Source organism: Lissotriton vulgaris, chromosome 4_1 (genome assembly GCF_964263255.1).
Source record: "Lissotriton vulgaris chromosome 4_1, aLisVul1.2, whole genome shotgun sequence".
NCBI lineage: Eukaryota > Metazoa > Chordata > Amphibia > Caudata > Salamandridae > Lissotriton > Lissotriton vulgaris.
Genome location: NC_141691.1, coordinates 2,023,072,883 through 2,023,099,697, shown reverse-complemented (window position 1 = coordinate 2,023,099,697; position 26,815 = coordinate 2,023,072,883). Strand labels below are relative to the sequence as shown.

General features: G+C 47.1%; 1 protein-coding gene across 1 annotated transcript in view; it reads right to left on the bottom strand.

Annotated features, from left to right (window-relative positions):
* LOC147724906 (uncharacterized) overlaps positions 1 to 26,815 on the bottom strand; it is a 1,184,129-nt gene that overhangs the window by 1,102,289 nt on the left and 55,025 nt on the right. The window contains exon 5 of the mRNA XM_086918126.1: positions 3,961 to 3,996. Within this exon, the coding sequence (XP_086774252.1) occupies positions 3,961 to 3,996 (36 nt within the window). The remainder of the gene's footprint in view (positions 1 to 3,960; positions 3,997 to 26,815) is intronic.

The following is a 26,815-nucleotide window of genomic DNA, read 5'->3' as shown; positions in this document are numbered from 1 at the left end:
TTGGAGGATAATGTTGAGGCACACCCAAATTAAACACCAATGGGCCCATGGTACCCGAAGGTGTACATGAGGGGTATGAGGTTCTGGCAAATATGCCATACATCGAGTTCAAAAACTGTGATGGGTCTGAACCCGGAGTCGGGAACAAAGGATACTGCGCTGGTTTAACCTCCGTATGAGGAACCTCTGGAGTCGGAACCACTGAGGTCACAGGTGAAGCCACAGGAGCAGCAGGAGTCTCATCATCAACCGGATTCAATGTACCATCTGGAGCTGGAGAGTCTCCCGACGCCGGAGAATGTGCGGGAGTACCCATATAAGGAGAAGGGTCTGGAGTCACTTGCGGAGACTCAGATGGTGAAGGTGAGTCAAAGTCCTGAACACGACGCCGAGGAGTCAGAGAAGGCAACTTTGAAGCTCGAGGCTTCGACGAACAGCGTCGAGAACCATGCCTCTTCTTCCTCTTGTCTTCTCTTCGAGCCATGCAAAGTCGATGACCTCGACTTCAACCGCTTTCGACCACTTTTCTCTTTTCTTACTTTAGACATATAAAGTTTGGCTTCTCTTTGCTTCAATGCTTTTGGGTTCATTTTCCTGTGGGAAGAACAACCTTTGACGTTATGATCTGATGAAAGACACCAAAGACAGTCATCATGCGGGTCAGTGATCGACATATGACCTCTGCGTTCCTTACAGGGCTTGAATCCAATTTCCGCGGAATGCTGGAGATGGGGATATTCATAAGGGGAGGAGTCCACAGGCAATTGATTTACTTTTGTAAAACACTGTGTTTCTTTTTCATCTAATCTACTCAGTCGCTTAAATGTGGCAAAACAAGCTGCTTAACACTCTGGACTAAGCCTGAAGGCTGCTCTCCACAGCTACCATTTTGAGAGCTTTCCATGGTTATCAAAGGCCACTAAATTCACCATGAGGGTTGTCTGGCTTAGTGCTCAATCCTGCCACCCCACTGGGTGGGCATGGGCTGCGGAAGGTAAACTAAATGTGCTTGGCTGTTTCAGCAGGGGAAGAGGAGTTGGAATACTGGTGCCCTTACTGTCCCATGCGTTGTCAGTCAGTTTTGCGTCTGCAATCCAAGAAGGACTTAGCTGAATCATTTGCAGTGAAATGCTGCCTCTACCTATACACCAGTCCTCTGCAACAGCCCCTACATTTCCAGAACTGGTACAGGAATTGTTTGCCACAGGTCAATAGTCACAAAGAAAGGGCCTAAGCTTTGCTGCCCATAAAGCGTTTGAAAGCAGAGTCCACCTTCTCTCCAGACAGGCAGGACTCAGCAAGGAGCATGTCAATTATCATGGCTGTATTTTGCCACAGAATCAATGGTCCGCATCCAGGCATGTCTTTCAAGACCAACACTGGTGCCCAAGCATTGTGCCAATGCATTCAGCAGGATCCATACCGGCACAGATTACATACTTGGCAGTGTCCTAGCCATCATGTATGGTCTGAACAGAGAAGCCCTTTGGTCATGTGGGACTATTGGCAAAATCATGATGGCCATGTCCCAAAGGTCATGTGAATATTAGCTCAATAGTCAGACTGTGTTTAAGTACTGCAGTTCCAAGTACACAGAGGAAAACACTTCTGCCAAAGGCATCAATACTTTTGGGTTTCCTGGTCAAAGGATAGCTAGGAAATGAATTAGGGTCACCTTATTGCTCGATGCCTGGACAATAAGGGTCTCTAAAGTAGGGTGCTTTGTGAGAAAAATCAGCATCTCTAGGTGCTGGTTTATGATCTCTGGGCACCTGCTTGCTAACAGTTTCAATCTAGAAATCAGAGTATCTGTGAGGGCACCTTTAAATGGAGGCAAGATGTTGCCAGCTTTGGCTGTAGAAAGACAGCTGTAATTCTAGTACCTTAGATATCATTTAAACCAGCACCACAAACTAGGCACGTTCCATCAATGGTGACCCATGTAACTAGTTGAGCTGTGCCTCAGTGGAGGTGTCAAACCCACTGGCACTTTACATATTAATGTATATGCCATCATCGGTGAAATGAGGGTAGTGCAGATCATCATCATCATCATCAACAATATCCTGGAGTGTTCTCTGATCTGTCACAGGATCTGAATCTGAGCCAAAAAGATAATGATGTCTTTGCTAATAGCTGTGTCATAAGTGGATAAAGAAAGAAATTGACATCAGAATAAATGGGTGGTACTTATATCTGGCTCTACTTCAATCACTTTCGGGGTAATACATTGCCAGCATGGGGCTCCATGAAAACACCTACAAAATCTTACAGATCCAGTTTGGTGCCTGGGTGTAAATCTGAGACAGGAAATCTGCAGCTGGAAGTATCCATCAGAAAAACTTTTACATTAGCCTTCCTTCATTTTGACACTAATCTCAGTCCCAACCACAATAAACGTCTTTCGTCCACAGTAAACCAATAAGTAGTCCCACTGGGCACTAGGTGTAACTAGACACACACCTGCTCAGGGCCAGGAAACATTCCCAGGTGATAATGCTCTGTGCAAATCTACACACAGGGTTTGCATTCAAAGCATACAAATCAAATGGAGATTGTCACAAATTACTGCGGTGACATACAGGTCATTGAGTTCCATTCCGGCAGCCAATGAACCACTTTCAGAGGAGAACATTGGTTCTGCTCCCCTAGGAGAGGATCGCCTACTAAATTCAGAATTTCCCGCCATGCATGTGATATCACTGTAACCTACTATGGAGACGCTGCTGCAATGGCTTCACTAAGGCATTGATCTGTGACTGAGCGGCTGCAATGTTTGATGCACCCACTTGGCAAACTATTTTGTTCTACTAGAACAAACTCACAAAGTAGCAAATGTACTGAGTCAAAAGGCGTTTTCTCACTCTGTGTCGGACATTGAGCTGTTTCTCTACCAGGAATTGCCATGTCGGCATAGCGGTCCTGAGTGTTAAAAATGAGTGAGTGACAGCTATGCTGCTCTGATTGAGGAGATGCGGGTATGCACGATGTCCCTACAGTCCTGTGGATGATTGAGTCAAAAGGTTACATCAGCGCAGCTACCAGAGGCTCTACACGTGCAAACCCATGTACAGACAATTGGTGCAGTCATAGAAAACATCACCAGAACTTAGAGGAGTCATTTACAAGGATTATGACCAGAAATTAAATGGGAACTGAGAGTCTGTACTCCTTTTGAACCTTTCGAAGCTGAAGCATGAAAAGTAGTATTTGAAGATCCAGCTGTAATAAGCACGAAAACTACCAAAAAATGAAGGAAACCAGAAAAAACACAAAATTCTCCAGGATAAATGCTACACCAAGCTGAGCAGAGTAGGACAACGGCTAACACCTTACAGGCTTAAAATTGAACTTCATGGAGTGCAAAACAAACGTGTGATGCAGAGAGAAAAATCCAAGGACTGGGGCACCATTTATGCTTTATTTTGTAAACTCTTCTTTAAGTGGTGTTTTAGAAAAATGTACTGTGTAAGCAGGGAATTAGTTCAATTGAAACAGTGAATGTTGTCAGGCATTGTTTTTCTGTTTCTTTGGTTAACTGGAAAAGCCATTTTGAGGAAAAGTTACATTCCAGTATCTCGCAGCTCCGCAGAGAGTTTCTGCACTATATTAATAGCAGAGAGAACCCAATGGCACCATACAGAACATGTCTCATCAATTTAAACTTTCAACAGTGCAGTGTACTTTAGAGTTGGAACTCCTGAAAACAAAAGAGGACATGGTACAACAGTTTTCAATAGCATGCACTGTAGAATATTAGAATAAATATTTTCCTCCCAGTATTGCTTTATTCTGTACTGTACCCCTATAGTCTCATGTATGACTTAACGCATTTCCACAAACCCCTTTCTTTAGAATACACCTGGAAAATAAGAATATAAATAATTTCCACAAATCAAGAGTGTACATATCTTACTGTATGGGACCTAAACCATTATTTAAACACAGCAGTCTACTTACTTGTTTTTGAACGACGGTCAATTATCTTGGGGGAATCTGTGGAGAGTAAATAAAACGTTTAAAAGTAATACTGCATATTACAAACAAAACATATCCTTCTGAAAACATTTTCTGAAATGCAACACAAATCTTTGCCCTTGGCCAGAAAGACTGTCTGAGCCCCATACAATAAACTCTCATGGCCTAGGATTCAATGGATGTAAAGCAACAAACAATACGTTACTGTATGAAAGTAGGATCTGCTAGCATAGTCACCCCCACTATTTGCTGGTGTCATTATGTTTTTCTTAGTGGTTTGACTGGGCTCCTGCTAATCAGGACCCCAGTCTCTGTGCTTCTTCACTAAATTGGACATGGTGAGTACCTAAGTACACTCCAGATTGGCAACCAGAGTACTCTTGTAAATCCCTGATATATGGTACCAAAGGACCAAGGGTATAGGTACACCAGCGGTCTCCCATGGTCTGAAGCATGTTTATGCCACCCATGAGAGACCACTAAAATTGAGACTTGAAGCCCGCCGTTGCAGCCTGTGTAATCTCGTGCTAGCACCACTTCCGACAGATATGGGTTTCCCTATATTTGAGGTCACTACAACTACAACCTGTAAGTCACCCCTAAGGCAGGCCTTTCAATCCTGGAGGCAGGGTGCTCGGTCCTGAGTGTGAGGGTGCCCCGGCATGAGCAGGCACTCCTTCAACCTTCGGAGTCCATTTTCCCGGGTTGTACGTGAATCAGCCATTATAACATAGAGAGTGACCAAGCATCATTAGGAGATGACCATCTCTAAACTGCCTGTAATGAACCCTGTCATGTTTGGTATCAAACATGTTGGAATCATACCCCCACAATGTAAAGGTTGTGAGAGGCATGATTCCATGCACTGTAAAGCTCCTCCGGGAGGCCCTCTGTGCTCCTGGTACCAGTCTTCCAGAACCGGACAGCAAGCCAGGGCTGCTGCCGACCAGAGACAAGTTTCTGCCCTCCTGCTGCTAAGCCAAGCTCAAGCAGGGGAAGGCAAAACAAAAGAGACGAAATCCTAACTTTTTGACTTTCAGTATTCACAAAAGGCATTTAGTAGTAGTAACGTTAGGAATCCTAACTTTACTACTACTAAATGCCTTTTGTGAATACCCAAAGTCGTAAAGTTTGGATTTTTCACAGTTTAATAGTAGTAAAGTTAAGAATCCGAACTTTACTACTACTAAATGCCTTTTGTGACTACTGAAAGTCGTAAACTTAGGATTTTGTCTCAGATTACTTTTGAATCGGGCCCATGGTGTTCAATAAATTCACTTTCTGGTTTTGGGTACACTTATACTTCAGTGCATTAGGGTTCACTTGTATGTAAGGCCATTCATGATATATAGCATTTTCATAGCAATGCTTCCTTAGTTACTTTAGCTCTCTACTTTCATACACATTTTCACACATTATCCACCTCTCCCTTTCATTATTTTCTTCCCAAATAGGCCCTCCTTGGTGCTGTGATTGCCTATTTCCTCTCTCACTTGCCAGCTAGATTCTGACCTTTGAGTTTGCTGTGCCCTTTTGAGGTCCTTAGTGTCTGCTTAATGCTCCATACAATAACATCTGTCGGTGAAAACGGTAAGTGTATCAAAATACTGATATACTGTTCAAAGACACCATAGCCATATTCTCTACATACCAGTTGTACTTTGTCTCCTCTGCAGCAGGTTCAGTATGCTCCTTTTCCTCCAGAATCGAGATAGTGTTGAGCTAGCCCTCATCTGAGATTATTCCATTCCTGAGAGTGAGATCCAGTCCTTTGTCTTTCTCTCTCTCATTCACTCTCTCTTGCCATCTCTCTCGCACACATTCCTCTTTTCTATTTCCTCACTGATTCCTACTTTAGGTGGTATAAAAATCGTGCTGAAATTCATGGGTATGAGGGACAGTAGGGGCTTTCATAACGTCAAATATCTAGAGTCCTATTTTCACACTCTTGCAAAAAGTAATGCAATTTTCCTCAGAGGACTGCCCCATCTCCTGTGCTTTTCAGTAGGCCTGGGCGGTAAATTCCGTTCCGCTGGCAGAATTTGGGGAATTGCCAAAAATTCCACGATCCGCGGCTTCGTGGAATTTTTGCTTGTTCGTGCTTTCAAAATGCGTGTTCGCAAGATATTTCTCCCCGAGCTCGCAAACAGCATTTGTGAACAGGAAAAAGCATTGCGAATGGGCGGAACAAGCAATTCCGCGTGTTCGCTTAATTTTTGCATGCTCGCGGACATTTTTTACCGTTTCGCAGAGGTTTGCGTAGCGCGACTACGCAAATTCCGCCCGCCCCTACTTTTCAGTTTCATCCTATTTCTATCGATGTAAGTACCAGGGCAACATTGGCTAAAACTCCAGGTGTATGAAAAAGTGATGTTGATACACATACTCTTTGAGAACAGCTCACTTAGCATTATTGAGGGCTTTGATCACGTTAACTTTTAGTTCAGGAAAGTTCAATTTGTCTGAATGGTGCAAAGACTGACATGCTAATTCCTCTTGTGGTGTTGGTCAACCATCATGCATGGTTAGCTGCCCTACTAGTGCTGGTGGCGTGGCCAGCAGAAGTGAGTGCTTTGGGGGCACTTCCCTGTAGAGGGGTGGTGTACTGGAGGGAGGAAGTAGAAAAGTGAAGAGATGGCTATGTTCTCTGGTGGGGCTATATTGAAGAAAGAGGCGTGGAGAGAAGTATATTTGACTGGCATGTAGAAGCTCAGGATGATTTTTACCTGATCAGAAAGCAGCTGTCTCTCCTGAAATGTCATGGACACCGGGACCCAGATTTAGTCCGCCCTTGCGTTGCCATTGCATCATTCAAGGCAACGCAAGTCAACAAAAGGGCCTAAGTGATATGTACTAGGCGAGGCAAAGACATCCTGCGTGGGTTAGAAAATTCAGAGTACCACAAGACTTGCATCACTCTGCATTGAGGAGGGGTTTCATGTGGGGAGTGTGTGCATTAACTTCCATCCACCCATAATATTTTGGTAATTCCCAGATTTACTTAGTATAATAAACTTGGGAATGCATCAAAATGCTACACCATCCCAACAGAGGCATAATGAGGAGAAAATGCTTGTTTATCTTTATTATTTCTTCTATCTACTTATTCTGCATTCTGAAGTATATGTAGAAAGAGGAACATACCTCTGAGGATTGTTTATGTGCAGAAAGGTGTCCCTTCCTACTCAAAAAAATGCAACCTGTGACATAAGCACCCTTGCACCTTGATGCAACAGTGCATGTGCTGGCACTAGGAAGCACTCAAGGTGGCAGCGCAGAGAGAGTGCAGGAATGCACCATATCTTCGTAAATATAGTGCATTCCTGCCCTCTCGATTTGTTGAAACGCAGAAAGTTGTCTTTTTGCGTTGTGTCAAGTGTTAGAATATCTGGCCCCTGGTCTAGAATATTGGTGAGCAACAGAAAACATCAAGTGCTTGTCAGGCTACTTGTAACATTGGTCTACATCAGCAGACAACAGATTTATCAGAATATTTTTGAAAGAGCATTAGAAATGCAATAGGTCTTGCATTTGCTTGAGTGAGAGCTATTTGTGTTGTAAATGACAATGTCCTTTACCTATGTGTTATGGAGTGTATGTATGCGGTGTGTAGTGGAATTATGTGGGTTGGATTGGAATTGTTAGTTGTGGAATTGTGAGGCGTGGAATTGTGTGGTGTGAATTTAATTTGGGTAGTGGAATTATGTGGCATGGTGTGCAGTGGAGTAATGTGGATAATAAATGTTTTATTTAGTGTATCGAAATTATATGGAATAGGATTGTGTGTTATGGAGTGGAATTTTGTGGAATGGAATTTTGTGTTGTGGTGTGGTATGTAGTGGAGTTTAATTGTGTGGTGTGCTGTTGAATTTTGTGCATGATGTGGAATTGTGTGGTGTGGATTGGATGTATGTGGTGTGTTGTGTGATTGTGTTCTTGAGACGGAATATGTGCTTTGGTGTCAATTTATGTGGTGAGTAGAGAACAGAGGAAGGGATCACATGTACGGGACACATATAAAGGACACAGTGGAAAGTAGATGTGGTTTAGGAAAAAACGTTTCTGCATGTTAAAGAAATACACTTCTTTGACTTTTGAAGAGAGTTTGCTACATTTTACATTGTCTTGTTACATACTTTACATGGCAAGCATTTTCATGGTTAAGCTCTGTGCATCTACCTTTGTAAAAAGAACACTTGACACTAAGGGTGGGCGTAGTTCGTGAAGTAGCGCTATGCGAAGCTACGCGAAGTGCACTTCGCACTACGCGAACTTTACGTAGCACTACGCGAGCTGCATAGTAGCATGTTCGCACTGTGCAAGATGCGTTTTCAATGATTGCACAGTGCGGACAAGCATCCGGCACTGCGCAATCATTGAAAACAGCATCTTGCACAGTGTGAGCTGTAGTTTTCTGCTGCTCTAGTAGATTATTACTCGAGCTGCAGCTTTCTCAACGCAAACTGGTAGTTTCTCATTGAGAGCGGTCGCGAGCATGCGCAACCACTCAAAATGAGAAACCTTACCTCCCCGCGTTGAGAATCTCGCCAGGATGTCATTTTGCTTGCTCGCGGTCGCGAACATGACATTCAGGACCGCGAACAAGCAAAAAATTAGCGTTGCACTACGCTACGCTGCACTACGCGTGTTCGCACTGTGCTACGTGCAGTTCGCGTAGTGCGAAGCTGCGCAAACTTCGCAAAGTCCGCGAGCGTAGCGTAGTGCTTCGCCCAGGGTTACTTGACACAAACTAACGAAATGTCAACATTAGTTTAATTATGCGGCCAGGAGAAGAGCAAGTACTTCGATGCACAGTGTGACGAGGAGGCAGCCATGAGAGCGATAATTAGGAGAAGGATGGAGTGTTGGGAAGAAGGGCGAGAGAGGCGGAGAAGGACAAGGCAAACACTCTTGCATTTTTATTTTTGCACATGTGTTCATTGAGTATATAAATTGTAATACAGAGTAAAGAATAAAATGTTGCTGTCTAAATGCAATGTTCATATTGGTTCAAAATTAAATAAAAAGAAACGTATAAAATTAAAATGAGTAAGTTTGATGGTATTTAATTTCTCAAACTCTTCCATTTAAGGTGTGAATAGTTCATCCAGTCCTTCATGTGTTTTTGTGTTCCTGGCAAAGTGAATTTTTCATTGACTAATCCAGTCCAGATACAGCACACTTGGTATAGGACAGATTTTATTTATTGTGTCATGGTTTTCCGCATGGCTTAGGTAGTTGAGCGTTAGCTGCTGGGGAAGTAACAATAGTTCTAATCCAGGCATTATATACTATCATAAAAAAGAGGGTAATTACACCAGCAATTAATATCGCTTTGAATCAACAGGTGTGGGTAATGAAGAGCTTACAACAAGTTATGAAGTAAATCTTCCTCTTCCTCCACTTCCCCCTCAAACTAAACTGGGAAGAGCTCTGAGTTTATAGAATGCCCCTTTCCTTTCCTACCCAATTACCTGCTGTTTCTGAGATCTCAAAACAGGACACTAGTATTGTTAGGCTGACTGGTGTTCTTTAGTCAAAGCTGTGTTTCGTTGCAGCTGCACGCAACAAGTATAACACATAAAACAATAGAAAAATAGCAAAAGTGAACCTGTCAGGGTCACATCTGCAGAAACGGTCTGCTGGTGATATAACATTTACTCATCTTGAGTGCTGCATAAAATATCTGCTCCGAGTGTCTGCATGTGAATTCAGTAATAATAATTCTTTATTTGATTTAAAACAAATCATAATTGTGTGACGGGGGTAACCCGGACATGCCTGCTCGGCATCGGCTGCCTGATTCCCTGCCTCGCTATGGTGGCCTGAAGTTAGACGGCTCTCAGTGACGGGTGATCGACTGGCATTAAATCCGGTGGTACTGAGCTTTGTCTGGGCGCCCGCTCGTGCCACACTAGTCCCGGCGTCTACTTCAGATTCTCGCTGTTATGGCTTCAGTTGGAGATTCGTGGCGCGGGGGAGAGCGCCAACCCCTGCCCGGGCATTGTGTTCCCTCGCTTGTGTTGGGGTCTGGCTCACAAGCGCCGTCCCGGGGTGCTGAGATGAAGGGGCTGCAGTCGCCACCTTCCTGTGCAACTATCCTGTATACCCTGCGAGACTTCCGAGCGGATGTGCACCATGGCTACCAAGTGCTGAGTGCCAAATTGGACGACATGGCGGCTGTTCTGAGACAGGGACACACTATGTGTACCCAGCAAAGCTCTAACCTGCCTCTGCCGGAGCCCCATGGTGATACGGTGCCTCCTCCTGCCTGCAGGGAAGACATGCCTGTTCCAAACTCTACCGGCGCCCGCGACCGATCATCTGACAGACCTGCCTGGGATACATTGTTTCCCCTTCCACTGGAGTTTGCTACATTGTGGTTTCCTTTATCCCGAGTGACTAGAGACCTGCACGTAACATCAATTGCCCCCTCGAAGGCTCCTTTTTCGTGGCTTTCCCCTTTGTTATTGAGGAGCACGTACTCTCTGTGTGTCCCGGAGGAACTTCCTATGACGGACAGTGGATTACACGGTGACTTCCGACGGCCATTTTGTGCTCCTAAGCCATTCTCCTTCTTTAAGTGGCCATATTGTTTCTTTGCTTTAGAGGGGGCGGGCTTCTCTCGGGGAGCGTACTTGGGGATGTATCCAAGATCGGGCCAGGGCTAGGCTGCTTTTCTTTTCTATCGGCTTCTTGGCTGGTCGAACCGGGTTTGGGACTGTTTTTTCCACCTGTTTAAGTCACATGCTGCGAATTGTCAGTCCACTCTTGTATCTGCACTGATGCTTAATGCTGTACTTTGAGTCTAGGGTGGAGGCTGCATTTGTGGCTGGGGGGACCGGGATTATTTAGAATTGATTCTCCTCCTGATTCGTTGTCTTTGAGAATATGTTCGGGTGTTTAGTAACTAGTGGGCTCCTCCCCGCTCTTTTCTTTTTGGGAATGTAGATTGATTTTCTCTCTCTCGCTCCCTATATTGAAGGTGTTCATGTTCTTTTCTTTTTCTTTCCTTCTTATTCTTTCTTGTCTATATTTCGGGTTTCTGGGGCGACAGGCACTCTGTGGGGGGGGGGGGCAGGCCGTAGCCTCCACAATGTTGCAGGGTGGGTGGGGTAATTTGCTGTGCGCTTGGTTCTATGGGCCTTTCTTTCCATTTTCTGTACTTTGGTTTCTGATTCGTTTCCGGGACTGGGTTGGGGTTGGTAGGGTTGGAGCGATGATGTTTGGGGTGCATGAATGTTAGGAAATTGTTGCTGCTGTTTTGCACCGCCAAGATATACCTGTTGCTAACCTTCGTCGATGTTTTCAGTATATAACGTCGCCTGCCCGTAGCGTGAAGATATTGTGCGGACTCGAATCTTCTTATTATTTTTCTTCACTGTCTCTTTTTGGTGAAAACGCTTTAAAAACTTAAAAATTAACCTTCATTTTTCCTCTCCCCCGATGATGTGACTCATTCTGATGCAAAGTTCATTGCTCGCTAGTCCTATTATAGCTGCTGGGGGGATTGTATTGCATGCACCTGTGCTGATGATGTTTCGTGGCCGGCCCGAGGGTTGTAGGCCCGTATTTGTTCTGCTGTTCATGCACAATAAAGGTTTGAAAAATTAAAAAAAAAAAAAAAAAAAAAAAACAAATCATAAAAGGGTGGACTTACCACCATGCAAGAGATATTTACATCATAAAAACAACACAGAATAAATTTTGAGTCGAGTTGAAAATTAATAACATGCTCTGAAAAAGTAGCAGAAAAAAAAAAAAAGGTCTAAGAAGAGAAAAAAAAGTATAAAAGAATAATGGTTGTTCAAACAAGAGGCTCGTTATCATTAACTCGTGCTGCGTAAAAGCAACCATTGGAAAGAAGGGAGGAAGAGTCTGTGGTCTGCCAAAGCCTGACCTATTGTCCAGGAACCTCTTCAGATGGTGCCCTTTTTTTCCAGCTCTATGGCGGCAAGGTTCAAAAATTTTAAGGTTTTGCATGATAGTTCTATCCAAGAACCGCTTAGGCATCTTATCACCGCCGCCCTGCAAGTTCTCACCTGGGCTTCTCTTAAGGGAGATCAAAGGAGCGATTTTCTTAGATTTTGGAGTGCCGGGCATATACATATGAGGTGCAGTAAAGACTCTGCACCGTTGCCGCATAGGCGGCAATCGGGAGTTGCCCATTGCCGTTGCCATTTGGGAGTGAGGTCTTTGGACGAGAAGCAGCCCAACCTTAGAAGGCTTAGTTTCCTTTTATAGTGGTCCCTAAAGCATTCTTTCAAATAATCCTGTGGTTTTAGGTGGGTATATGACGGCAAGACGATCCAGGCATGGCTTTTGCCAGCCACTGCTGCTTTGTCCATGAATAGTGATGATTGTTTGACTGCTTTCTTGGTTAGCAGTTTGAAGGCAGAATATGTCATGGGCAGACGCCAAGATTCATCTAGTTTTAATGCCTCCAGCGCTTGCCTCAAGATCTTGTATATTGAGTCTGGCTGCCCGGCCTGTTTTTCAACTTCTAACCAGCAAAGGTGGGCCAGGGATTCCTCTTCTGCCTCCCTCATGCGCCAATAATATTTAACGAGTGCTCCTTGTCTTGCTGGGAGCTGGTTAGTGAAACCGTACTCCAGACGAATTTGGGCTTGCGAGATGTGTCTCGGAATTGAAAAAAGAGTTTTGAACAGCCTAGATTGGGCGAGATTTAACGCTGTAGCGTCCCGGGTTGCATGTGAATTCCTTACTGAGAAAAGCGTGGAATTAAATTTCTTGGTGTCCTATAATTGCCAGCTGGAGGTGGCTCACAATAATTTTTAGTCTTTAAGAATTAATGGGTTGAAGTGGCAACCAAAGGGCTAGACGCCTTTGTACCAACAAACGGAGGGGCAGATTTACAAGCCCCTTGCGACACATTTATGTTGCTGTTGCGTCACTTCTGTGATGCAGCGGCGGAGTAAACCATGCGCCATGTTGCGCCTTATTTACAATGTGACGCATCTAGGAAGATGCATCACGTTGTAAAGCCCTGTGCCTCATTAACCCTGCACCAGGTTTAATGAATGCAGGGTGGGCGTTCCCTCTGAACAAGTGACGCAGTGAGATCTACAAGATTTCACTGAGTCACTTTTCCGACGTCGCTGCGTCAAAACCCTGCGCCTGCTTGAAGAAGGCGTAAGGCGTGATGCAGAATGTTAGGTATGGGTAGCCCCTGAGCATTGCTGGAGTTGCGTCGCGCCTGTGACACGACTCCAGCAATGTGCTGCCCTTACACCATCAGATGCGTCCCGCATCTGTTTATCCTTGCGCCAATATGCGTCGCTTTGTAAATGCGGCGCATCTGTGGTGGCGCAAGGGTAAACTTGCATGATGCATCTTACCTGGTGCATCCCTGCTGATATGCAGGAATGCTCCTGTCCTTGTAAACCTGCCCCAAAGTCTCAAGAGCTGCTCTGTCTCAGAGTCTGGGAGGGCTGCTTGCTCGGCGGGTTTAATGGCGCTGATTCAGCTGGTCAGGGGAATGGCACAGGCTCCCCTTGTTATGAGCCTTTCATGCTACCTGTTAAAGGGCTGTTTACGCTCTGCCAGATTGCTGTTAAGCTTTTAAAGTACAAATGAAAATGCTTTGTAAAAATGCATTTCATGTTGGTACATGGAATGCATTTTTACAATGCTTTTTCATTTGTACTTGAAAAGCGAAACAGAAAAACCTTCCTGTTTCAACACAAATTCAGATTGCCTACAAACGAGCGAGAAATGATTAACAAGCTTTGGGAATTAATCATGTGGAACTGCCTGAGAGAGCCTCATGAATGATTGGAAGTGAAGGGGAGGAACAGCAGAGAGGTGGGGGTGAAAGAGCGAGTGGAGAGAGACGAAAAGGAAAGCAAAATTAGCTCTGTGAAAACCAGAGCCAGTCTTCTTAATGTACTTAGATCTGCTAAGCAGCATTTATTATATATTCCCAGGGTCCATAAAGTTAGATTAGGTGGAGCAGCTTCGAGGAGCAGGACAGGCACAGACAGCAGCGCCTTCTGCTCTGAGGCAGGCTGTAGCACAACCCTCCCTCTCCATCTGCCGGGCTCTGCTATGTGAGGCACACTGGAGCCCCGTGACTGATTGGGAGGGGGGTGGGAGAGCAGGGAAAGTGGAGCCAGGAAATAAACAATACAAGCATTGGCATAGCCAATTGGTCTCGCCTTTGGGGCTTTAAAAACCTTAAAACTACAGGAGACTTAAAAAGAGAAGGCTGCTGGTCAGGCAAAAAGAGAAAAGCCGACAGCGCAGAAAGGTAGCCCTTAACTGTGGCAACAGCAAGCCCTTGCCGCGCCAGAGAAAAAGCAAACTGGAGAACATCAGACAAATGGGCTCTCAAAGGGTCAATAGAATTCCCACCACACCAAGTGGCAAATTTTGACCATCTATATGAATAGAAGGACTTAGTGGAGTCACGCCTGGCTGACAAGATGACATCCACCACGTCAGGCAGGAGAGAAAAGGAATTCAGGTTGCCCCGTTCAATCTCCAGGCATGAAGGTGCAATGTCTGGAGGTGGGGGTGTAGAACCTGCCCCTCCATCTGAGAGAGGAGGTCTGCCCTGAGAGGGAGACGGAGCGGCGGGTGAGAGGAGAGGTGGAGAAGATCTGCATACCACACCCTTCTTGGCCAGTCCGGGGCGACCAATATGACTTGGGCCCAGTCTTCGCAAATCTTCCTCAGAACCCGAGGAATCAAAGGTATGGGAGGAAACGCGTAAAGGAGCCATCTTTCCCAACTCAACTGAAACGCGTCCCCCAAGGCTCCTTGCAACGTATACTGGAGACTGCAGAAGGACGGGCAGTGAGCATTCTCATGAGTAGCGAACAGGTCCACCTGAGGAGTCCCCCACGTCCGAAAGACGTGACAAACCACCTCCGGGTGAAGCCTCCACTCGTGGTCGGCAGAGAACTGCCGACTGAGACTGTCTGCTCGCACGTTCAGAACTCCGGCCAGATGCTTTGCCATCAGACAAATCTGGACCAGAGTCGCAAAGCCTCTCTGCAGAGACACTGCGACCCACTCCTCCCTGCTTGTTGATGTACCACATCGCGGTCGTGTTGTCCGTCAGGACCTGGATCGACCGACCGTGAAGGGAAGGGAGGAAGGCCTTGAGCGCCAAACGTATCGCCCGCAATTCTAGAAGGTTGATGTGAAGCAACCTTTCCTCTGGAGACCAAAGACCCTTGACCTCCAGATCCCCCAGATGAGCACCCCACCCTAGAGTGGATGCATCCGAAATTACTGTGGCCACCGGAGGAGGCAGCTGAAAAGGCTTCCCTTGAGACAGGTTGCCTTCCATGCCCCACCAAGACAGATCCGCAGCAGCTTCTCTGGAGATCCTCACCGACACCCTGAGATCCCCGTTGTGCTGATAGCACTGCCTGCGGAGGCACCACTGGAGTGTCCTCATGTGCCAGCGTGCATGGTTGACCAACAGAATGCATGAAGCCATCAGACCGAGCAGGCGAAGGACCTTCAGGACTGGAACGACCGCTCCATTGCAAAACAAAGGAATAATTTCATGAATGTCGCGAATCCTTTGAGGAGGAGGGAATGCACGACAAACGGTTGTGTCCAGTACAGCACCTATGAACAAGTTGCGCTGGGAGGGCACCAGGTGAGACTTGGGTACATTTATTGAAAAACCTAATCTGTACAACAACTGAGTTGTCTCTTGCAGATGAAGGAGCACCTTCTCTGACGACTCTGCTTTGACCAGCCAGTCGTCCAGATAGGGGAAAACCAGAATCCCCGACCTTCTGAGATGTGCTGCCACCACCGCCATCACCTTGGTGAAGACTCGAGGCGCAGTAGTAAGACCAAACAAAAGGACCGCACACTGGTAGTGTTGCGATCCCACCGTAAAACGGAGATACTTCCTGTGCGACTTCAGGATTGGGTTGTGGAAATACGCATCCTGCAAGTCGAGGGACAACCATCCAGTCTTCTTCTAGCAGCACTTGAAGAACCTGAGCAAGGGTGAGCATCTTGATTTTCTCCTGTTTCAGATACAGATTCAAGATCCTGAGATCCAGGATTGGATGAAGTCTGCCATCCTTCTTGGGAATCAGGAAATACCGGGAGTAGCATCCCTGACCCCTTTCCTGCTCTGGGACCACCTCTATCGCACCCTTTCGTAATAGAGTTAGCACCTCCTCCTGCAGAAGTGACAGATGTTCCTCGGTGCAAAAGCCTTAGCAAGGAGGGTAATTTGGAGGGAATTCCCGAAAGGGAAGGGCATACCCATTTTCTACAAGATTGAGAACCCAAAGATCTGATGTAACCGATTCCCAATCCTGTAGAAAATGGGTAAGCCGACCCCCAACCGGACCCACATGATCCTGAATAGCGGATCTAGGGCTGCTTTTCTGAGGCAGGGGGTTAGAAGAAGTGGAGGAGGAAGAGGCCTGACGTCCACGAGGACGCGCTCTATGATTTCCCCTGTACGACCTGAACATGGAATTTTGTTGCTGCTGCTGCTGTTGCTGCTGCTGCTGACCTTGTTGGTAATTCCGAAAGGAAGAGCGACTAAAGCCCCTGAACCTCCTGTTGGTCGAAGAGCCCCTGATCTGGAGTCCTAAAGACTTAGCAGTCGCTCTGCTGTCCTTAAATCTCTCCAGGGCTGCATCAGCTTTCTTCCCAAAGAGGCCAGAACCATCAAAAGGAAGATACAGCAAGGTCGCCTGAACATCAGCCGAAAGGTCTGAGGATTTCAGCCAAGCTGCCCTTCTAGTGGCAACAGCAGTGCCCATGATACGCGCCACAGAGTCCGCAGTTTCCAGACCACTTTGTATAACCTGGCGAGCCGCTGCCTGAGTATCAGAGATCACTTCCTCAAAATCCTTCCTGCTGGCATCAGGAACCTTAGGAACCAGGACACGCAAAAAAATCCATAAGGGCATGCACATACCTCCCCATCAGACAAGTGGCATTAGTCGACTTCAACGCCATGCTTGCCGATGAAAAGGACTTTTTAGCAACCTGATCCTGTTTCTTTGCTTCCTTTTCACAAGGAACCTGGGGAAAGGCACTAACATTCTTCTTAGAACAGGCTGCTTGAACGACCAGGCTCTCAGGTGAAGGATGAGAAGACAGAAAAGCAGGGTCTTCAGGTGCAACCCTGTACCTTCTCGCCACACTCTTAGAAACCGCAGGAGCTGGCAATGGCTTCTTCCACACCTCCATAATGGGCTCCGTCAATGCATCATTAAATGGAAGCAAAGGTTCAACCACGGAATTCGGAGAATATAAAACCTCAGTGAGGATATTGGATTTAAACTCTACCGTTGGCAAAGTTAATTGAAGAAGTTCGGCAGCCTTCCTCATAACCAAATGGTAAGGTTGGACATCCTTAGAAGGTGCACCAGAGCCTGAGGGCAACTCCCACTCCGGAGAGAAATCCAGGCTTCCTGCATCAGCCAACTCCTCAAAACAGCTCTCCTCCAATTTACCTTCCTCCATATCAGAATGTGAATCCAAGTACCTTTGCTCTTCCAAAAGGCACTGAGCCTCCCTTCTGGACCTCTCCTTCAGACGCCTCGCAGCCGGATCCACCTGCGGCTCCGACGGATTTGGGATCGACGCCGGTATCGAATCCGATGGCATAGTGGAATGCCCTCGAGGACGATCTGGAGCGGGCGACGCCAGAATCGGCGTCGACGACTTAGGCGGAGCCGGAAACTGCCAAGGCGGCGTCGGAGCCGGCATATAAGGCATAAACGGACCTAAAGGATAGGAGTGAGGAACTCCCAACATGAAAGCCAAAGGACCCATGGGACCCTCTGGTGCACCAGAGGGGTACCACGCCCTTGAGAAGACGCCATACATAGCGTTCAGGAACGCCGAAGGGTCCTGGCCTGGGGCAGGAAAGGGCGGCTGAAAACCCTCAGGCCGGTCCTGAGGAGGGATCGGACTCAGCTCCTCGACAGGCGCGGAATCCACATCCTTCTGGGCCTCTTCCTATTCTCGGGCCGGAGACGGATTGGGAGCCGGAGTCGGATTCGGGGCCGGAGTCGGAGACCACCCATGCGACTCCGAAGGAGAGACCTCACCTTCAGGCTCAGAGACATCCAGAGTAACCACCTTAGAACGTACCTTCTTCATTGACCTCGACCTCGAGCCCGACTCCTTACCGGAACGACGTCGGGACTCATGTCTCCTCTTCTTATGCTTCTTCTTCGACTTCAAAGCATGATCCGAAGCCGACCTCGAAGACAACCCCTCCCGAGATCCAGATCCAGACCTCAACTTCGTCCTCGACCTCGGCCTCGCCCTTCGAGAAAGAGACCTCGATAATTTCTCTTCCCCAGCCTTCAGTTTCGCAACCAGGAGCTTGGCCTCTCTTTCCCTTAGGGCCTTCGGGTTCATCCTCCGACATGAAGAACAACCATCCACATCATGGTCGGAACTCAAACACCAGATGCAGTCATTATGTGGGTCGGTAATAGACATCATTTTACCGCACTCCCTGCAGGGCTTGAATCTGGTCTTCTTAGATGACATCGTCGAAGAGACAGGATACAAAGAAGCAGAAAATGGCAACAAAAAGGCAACAAAGTACCAGTTGGCTACAGAGATTCCCGATAACCGTTAGCGTCAACAACGCGGAAAAAAGGGAACTGATGTCATCACGCCAGCGTGGGCAGAAAAATGTGTAACCACTGATAACCACTGTTTTATGAGGTATTGAAAAATACTGAAAAAAACCCCACCAGAATTTACTAAATAATGGAAACTGAAAACAGGAAAGCCTAATTATAGCACATTATAATGCTTAACCGCAGGTTGGGAATAGCTAAAAATGATTCAGGACTCATTTTCATGGTAATTGTAAAATTAATCATAATGCTCAAGTCGGAGTTTAGATTATTATTTTGGAAAAAAAACACACTTTTAGACAGTGGAAATTTTCATGCTTGATCCAAATGTGCCTTTCTGCCAGAGTTAAGTGCCACCTGCCATTTAATGACTTGCCTATGCGGAAATGGGTATTGCTCCCACCTGGTGGACATAGAGCTTCAGTGTGTATTCAAAGGGTGCCCTACCTGTTGCCCGGCCCCACTGACGACATTTGATTTCCATTACAAGGACTAAATAGGAAGATAAAACTTCGAACCGGAATAAACTTGGTCTCTATATACAACCACCACTCCAATACGGTGGGCCTTAAACCTTATCATTCTCCCTGTTTAGCACAACCAGTTGCCTGGGGTTGATTCTTTGAGCTTTTTGACATTATTTTTATATAAAACGTTTAAAAAATGGTGTTCTTGTTTCCCTGATTGACCATTTGTCATTTTGGTATCATTTTGTTCATTCAAATATTCACTCTTTTTATAAATTGTAGTGGGATTTTTATGGTGTAGTTTTTGACTTTTTAACTGTTTTGGTACTTCTAAACGCTTTTCTAAATACATTTTATACAGTAAAGGCTGTCTGTTCCGGGATATTTCTACCATACCTTTAATGACCTCAGAAAGACAGTGCCATTATTACTTCTGGTAGACTGCCATAAACAAGTTATTTATTTATTAATAATTTATTTATTTATTCACGAGATTTATGTAGCGCTAGCTAGACCCGGAGGTATCAGAGTGCTTTACATGAGGCTCCACAAAAAATAAATTACAAGATTAAATCAGTTCCAATTGACATCAGTTGCTAGACTGACAATAACAAGAGCATAGGAGACGAGATAATTGAGGTGTAGAGGGGAAGGGGTAAGGGTAAAGGGGTGGGAGGGAGAAGCGGTAGAGAGACTAAAGGAAAGTCTGTCCAAGGTCCGGCTGGGTAGGTGACAGTCGAGGGGAAGTCCCAAAACCCATCTCCTCTATAGCTATCAGGTAGCTCCACCGGGCATTGACCAAATAGCTCGGTCTCAGTGGGAAAAAATATTTAAAGAAACGTGGAGGGCAAAATAGATGGAGGATAGAGGGGAGGGGGCATGGAAGTAGAGACAGGGGGATAGGGGAAGAAACAACAAGGAGAGGCGAAATGAAGTCTGTCTAAGGGCCGGCTGGGTAGGTGACGACCAAAGAGGGATTCCACGGCCCATCTCCACTATAGCTAAACAAGGTAGCTCCATCAGGCAATCGACAAAATAGTTCAGTCTCAGTCCAGTGAGAGTGGAGAGAAGGACTGACAAAAATAGGGGGAGTGTGCGTGAAGGGGCAACAGGAGAGACGAAATTAAGTCTGGCTAAAGACAGACTGGGTAGGTGACGTCCAAGGAGGGGATCCCAGACCTGTCTCCCCTATAGCTAAACCAGGTAGCTCCAATGGACTTCAGACAGAATAGATAGATCCCAGATGGCAAGGGAAAATTCTCAGGTAAACAGGGTGGGGGCTAAGGGCCAGGACAGGTGAGGGCAGAGGTTGTTATCAGGAAAGTGGGCAGGAGTAGAGCGAGGAGATAAACATGGTGGGGATTAGGGCCAGGACAGATGAAGGCAGAGGTCAGTATCAGGAAAGCGGAGAGGAGTAGAGCGAGGAGGGGGTTGGGGGAGGGTAGTCCAGTGAAAAGTTCCCATGGATCAGGTGGGCTATAGTTGCCAGCTTAGCCAATGTGCGGGTACTCGGCTGATTCTCCAGTGCCGTCTCAGGTACAGTCAGGTTCTGCATGATTTTTGATTTCCCCATTGTGCAGGCTGGAGTGGTTCTTTGCGTGCGGGATGTTGTGGTGTATGGGACATGCATAGGTTATCCGTGGTGAAGCGGAATGGGTGCCATTTTGTGGCCAGTTGGCGTTACACAGGGGTCGCATAGATGGTGGTAAAGACGATTGCGGTGCTTCGGCGAACCCGCACCAGTATTAAGAGAGAGCAGCAATTTATTATCCGCTCTAGAGCAGCACCAGGTAAGAGGTAGGCGTGGGTCCTCGAGTCCAAGTGAACAGACGGGGGCGCCGATTTTACATGGTGGCCGCCATTTTAAAGTCAGGCAGGCGAGCAGTGAGTTGAAACGGCATGGATTGTTATCCAGGAGGTGTCAGCGTGTGCACCCCAGTGATTCACGATGAGTCCGGGCCTTACCTCTGGTGGCGCCAAGCAGACTTAGAGCAAGGGTCCCACAGAGTAGCCCCAGTGGTCACTGGCGTAGCTCTCTGCTCAACCCCGTTCCCACTCCTCAGGGGGCCTCAATCTGCGTCTGTACCGGGCGCCATGTTGAAGTCAGGCAGCTTCGACATTGATGGCGCTCCGGTGGTCCGCTACACAGAAAAGGTCAGAGGCGTGGCGTTGCGCAGCCACCTCACTGCATTGCTCCCTCCTCTGCCAGGCCGTGTGCGGTCCAGTACTCCCTCCCGTCTCCGCTTTTTCTCGCTCGCGCGGTGGAGAGTCCGGGGGGCCTGCCTGTCAATCAGGGCCCCCGGCGGCGTCGCACCTACCCAGAGCCTACCGTCGGGAGCTGACCCGTTGCTGTCTTTCGCTGTGTGGTGGTCCCCATCTCACCTAGGCCGCCACGGGTCGCGCCTCCATCTCGGCGCGTCTCGGTCCCGGGTTTCAAGTGGAGGGGATGGTGGCCGCCATCTTGTCTCCACACCCGGGGAGTTGTCTCGGCTCCGTTACACCCTGGAACCGGCTCCGGCGCTGCAGCAGAGCAGCACCATCGGATGCCCCTCAGGTTCCGATCGCCAAAAGTGGTTTTCGTGGGCGGGACGGACGCTGTGGAACAGCGGGTTTGACCTCCCGCTGAGGAGCCCGCCAACGCATCCTGTTGCGAGTAATCTCTAGCAGAAATTGAAACCTGCAGCATGGGGTGCACATACTCCAGCAAGTCCTGTGCAGGTAAAGCAAATCGTCTTGCTATAGCACAGATCCAACATACGTACTGTCATTACCTTCGGTAATGATGTATCTGTAAGAGACATACATTAGTTATAGATTCCTCACCTTAGAATTACCACCAGTTGTCAGACAGGATCCAGAGAATTATTCTGTAGCAGTACCACTGTGCGTCGGTAGGTGGCATCGGTCGACTTCACGTCAGCGTCGTGGTAACCGGGATGATGTTGCAGTGTCAACTTAGACGCTGCTCCTGTGGGCTGACATCAGTTCTGACACAACTTTCCACGCCGGAATCACACAGCCATGCAAGACACTGAACATTGGTGAACAAAACAAGGGCCCTCGGAGTCCCTATCCTTCGAAGTCAGTTCTCAGTACAGGGAGGATGGGTGGGGCGGTAAGGAACCCTTGACTAATGTTTGTCTCTTATAGATAAATTATTACTGAAGTTAAGTAACTTGCTCATCTAAAAGAGACCATTATTATAGATTCCATACCTTACAATAGCTACCCCAGCAAAGCCAACCCTGGAGGTGGGTCTGCGAACTGAGTTCACACCAGAAAGTCCTGGAGCACAGAACGGCCCAAAAAAGTAGACTTTTCGGACTTGGCTATCCAGGCAATAATGTTTTGTGAATGTGTGCAGGGATGCCCACTTAGCTGCCTGGCAGATGTCAAGCAACGGAACTCCACATCCCAAAGCAGTAGAGGCTGCTGCCGCCCTGGTAGAATGGGCATGCAGTCCTACTGGAGGTTCCGTTCTCGCCAAAGAATAGCAGATTTTGATGCATAGGGCAACCCATCGAGTGGTGGCACGTTTGTGCACAGCTTGACCTTACTTGGCACTTACATAACCCATTAAGAGTTGATTGTCCACCGGAAATCTTTAGTGTGCATGTTTTGGGTCCAGACGATGGAATCTCTCCTTTCTGGAATGGCGCAGAGGTGGAAGAAGGTGGGCAATGTGATTGTCTGACCTATCTGGAAAGAGGTAACCACTTTAGGCATAAAAGAGGGCCCAGTGTGAAGGATCACTTTGTCCAGATGAACTGCAAAAAAAGGAGGCTTGGAGGAAAGAGCCTGAAACTCACTCACTCGCAAGCAGCTGTGATGGCAAGCAGGACAGCGGTGGTCAAGGTAAGAAGATAAAGAGGACAATTATGTATTGACTCGAAGGGAGCACACATAAGGAAAGTAAGAACTAGATTCAAGTCCCACTGGGGCATACCGAAAGGAGAGGGAGGAAAGAGATGAGTAATGCCCTTAAGAAATCTATTTACAATAGGAGACTTGAAAAGAGATGGCTGATCAGGAAGACGCAGAAAGGCAGAGATGGCCGGAAGGTAGCCTTTAAGAGTGCCCAGAATAAAGCCCTGCTGGGCCAAAGATAGAATGAAGAGGAGAACCTCTGAAAGAGGGGCAGAAATGGAATCCACAGCCTTTGCTGTGCACCATGCCACAAATTAGTTCCATCTACAGGCGTATACCATTTTAGAAGAGGGACGTCTGGCCGCCAAGATGACATTACAGGTTTCAGGAGGAAGGACGAAAGCTGTCAACTGTCGCTGCTCAATCTCCACGCAAGAAGGTGGAGGAGGCACAGATTCGGGTGGAGGACCATCTCCTACTGCTGTGACAGAACGAAGAGGCAGTCTTATCGGAGGATCGATGATCGATGGCAATGCTCAAGATCTCGGGGTACCAGACCCTTTGTGCCAAGTCCAGAGCCACATGAATGACTTGGGCTCGGTCACGCTTGATCTTCTTCAGCACTTTGGGCAGAAGTGGAACAGGCGAAAAGGCGTACAGGAGGCCGCTACTCCACTTGAGATGAAAAGCATAGTCGAGTGAGTGCCATTTTGGAAACTCCAACGTGCAGAACTACTGACATTGCACGTTCTCTTCGGTGGCGAACGGATCTAACCAAGGCTCTCCCCACTGTCGAAAGAGTTCTTCAACAACCTACGAGTGAAGACGCCATTAGGGATCCATCATGCACGGCAACAGTGGTTGTCCACCCTTGCGTTCAGGGAACCTGCCAGGTGTTGAACCACCAGGGAAATGCCCTGATGTTCCAGCCATGTCCAAAGGTAAAGGACCTCTTGACATAGGGTCCACTACCCCACCCCTTTTGTTGCAGTACCACATGGGGGTGGTGATGTCTGTGAACACCTGAACTACTCTTCCTTCGACAAAGGAAGGAATACCTTCAGTGCAAGACAGTTCGCCTAGAGCTTCAAAAGGTTGATGTGGAGACCAGAGCCCCCTCATCTCCCCCTCCATCACTACTGTGAACTTTGATTAGGGAGGGGAGAGGGTCTAGTGATGGCAGGCCTTTGTTTGCGCACATTGCTAAGTTAGCATAAGCTTATTAGAAGTTTAAACGCTATTTTGCCCATTTGCCGCTTTTGCACACGACACTGCATATAACTGTTGTAAGTTTAAGTGCATGGATATCTTCACAAAAGAATGGCTTGTTTTGAACATCCCTAGACTTACACCATGACCTTAGTCTGCACAGGTGAGTGCTAAATCGGGCTGATCGACTCGCGCTTAGACACAACATACACGCAGCTGCAGCTAACTGAAATTCTGGCCCCTTTATTATGGCACTGCATATATGATTTTAGACACTTGGAAGCATTCTGTTTCCAGAGAGCGAGAGAGCTTTTGCAGATCCTGATGTGATTCCCCTCTGCTGATCCTGGAGTTATGGGTTTCCCATTCAAGCCTAAGAGACCTTAGGGAGGTGACATAGAAGGCACTATTGAACAGGTTTCCACTATCATTAGAAAATGATTTCTCCTTTTGTGTTTTATGGAACTGTAACAATGCTGATCATTTTATTTTTAATCATATGTAATGTAATGTAATGTAATGTAATGTAATGATGAAACTTGTAAAGCGCACTGTTACCCCATCTCGGGGTGTCCTGGCGCTGAAGACCGCTGGGGAACCCGTCCTGGCTTTCCCTGTGAGATGGTCCCTTCTGGGTATCTCCAAGGTGAAACCAGGCATCCCCGGCGTCTGTGGGGGGCCGTTGTAGAGATGAGGCAAGCTTAATGCCCAGAGTTGCCGAGTGTGATCCCTGGTTAGAGTAGGCAACGAGGCGAGAATTATCGAGTCCGTTGACCCAGGTCCACGACCCTGCCGCGTCGGGAATTGAACCCTAGTCCCGGGCCGTTCTCTGCTTTCCGGGTCTGCCGCCTCTAACCAGTGAGCCACACCACTCCACTCCACTCCACACCACTCCATATGCCTGCTTATGTTAGCAAAAATACGGCATCTTAGAGCACGTCGTTAAAATAAACAATTTAAACTTTACTGTGTCTCTTTTTTATCCATGTTGTGGACTGGTATGAGAATAACAAAGGAAAGAGTGTTCTTGACTCCCATCATTCCTGAGATTAACCTATGTCGCATGTTCTGGGTTGTCTAATATTTGGTTCCTTTGCTATAGGACGAAGAGCTAATGTGACACTGATGCTAGTCGGATAGGGATCTAGGTTCTGAGGTGAGTTTTTTGGTCCACCACAATACACTGAGGTCCTGGATCTCTGTGCACAGTTCTGTGTATGAGCAGAATACCTGCAACATGGGGCACCTAACGTAGTGGTTTAATTCTGAGACTCTCCAGTATGCTTAAATTAGTTCACGACACCCTCACTATTCTTTCCGGTTGACAGTGGTGACAGTATAACCTACATATAGTTACATAGGTTTTTTCAAGCTTGATAATTTAAAAACGTTAGTACTTTGAGTTACTACCCATTGTTGTGTTACTCTACATTTTCTTAGTGCTTCTTCTCTACTGTGTCCTTATGGCTGACGTTGAGATCCCCCAACATAGTAGGGTGGCCATCCGCAATCATTTGCAGATATATGGCGTCGCTGTAGATGGCATGGCGGTAATCTTCGTGGTGAGTACTGAAGCGGCATACCCATTTGAACTTTTCTACTCATGGGTTACCTTTCCTGCTGTCAATGCGGATTCTGATCTGTTTCACATTTATACTCCCACGGCCGTGCCTATTAACTACACCCCATAAAGGACGCTAGAGATTCCTATTTCAGCCTGGCAGCATCAAGTTTGATTTAATGGCACCCTTCCCCAATCTGTGACGGCGGTTCGATTGGGCCCTTTGTCTATTCCCGTGGCCACGTGGCCGGTTTTGGACGGTTACACACCGCATCCGCGTTACCTTACAGTCACTATTGATGAGTTACGCGTGCCCTATGCCTCTATCGTTGGGGTGCACCGGGCTCTAGTGTAATACGTAACCCGAAACATCCAGGTGGGGCCACCTGGTGCTGCGGTGCAACCAGCTGGACAAGCCAGGATGAAAATGAATGCCGTCATGGTTAATTCGGTTATGGGCAAGTGGCCCCAAGATAATGATGATGTGCCTTTTTGGCTTGCTGCGAAATTTGACCAGCTGGAAGCAGTATTCCCTAACATGACTCCTGTTGGGAAACACAGGATTCTGACAATTAGTTTGCAGAAAGACTTAATACCAGAGGTTCCTGATTGTGAAACCTGAGGTAAGATTTTTGCGACAGTCTCTACTAAGTGCTTCGGCACTCCGTACATGGCTGTCCTGCCCTCCGTCATTAAGCGTGTACAGATGAACACGGTGCCGAGGCGGCTGTTGAGTTGGGAATGAGGCTCGTGGGAGTGTTTGAGGTAGTTTCTGATCTCGTACTTGGTAATGTCAAGGGGGATGCGGCAAACTTCCAGGTATTCTCTGCGCGATGTTACTGATGCCGATAAACCCCGACAGTTACCGAAAATCATTTTGGCAGCTCATAGGACCATTGGCAGCAATAGTTTGGTTGTTAAGCATTTTCCTAGAGCAGCACAGAAGCAAACTCAGGAGCAGAAGTCTAGTATGGATGAGCGCCCCGATTTTCCTAAGCAGAATTGGAATAAAAATAAGAAACAGGGGAATAAGCAACAGAAACAAGGGTCCCGTCCATCTTCGCCAATACCTGTGTCTATTGAGTGCACTTATGATTTGCGCGACCGCTCAACTATTA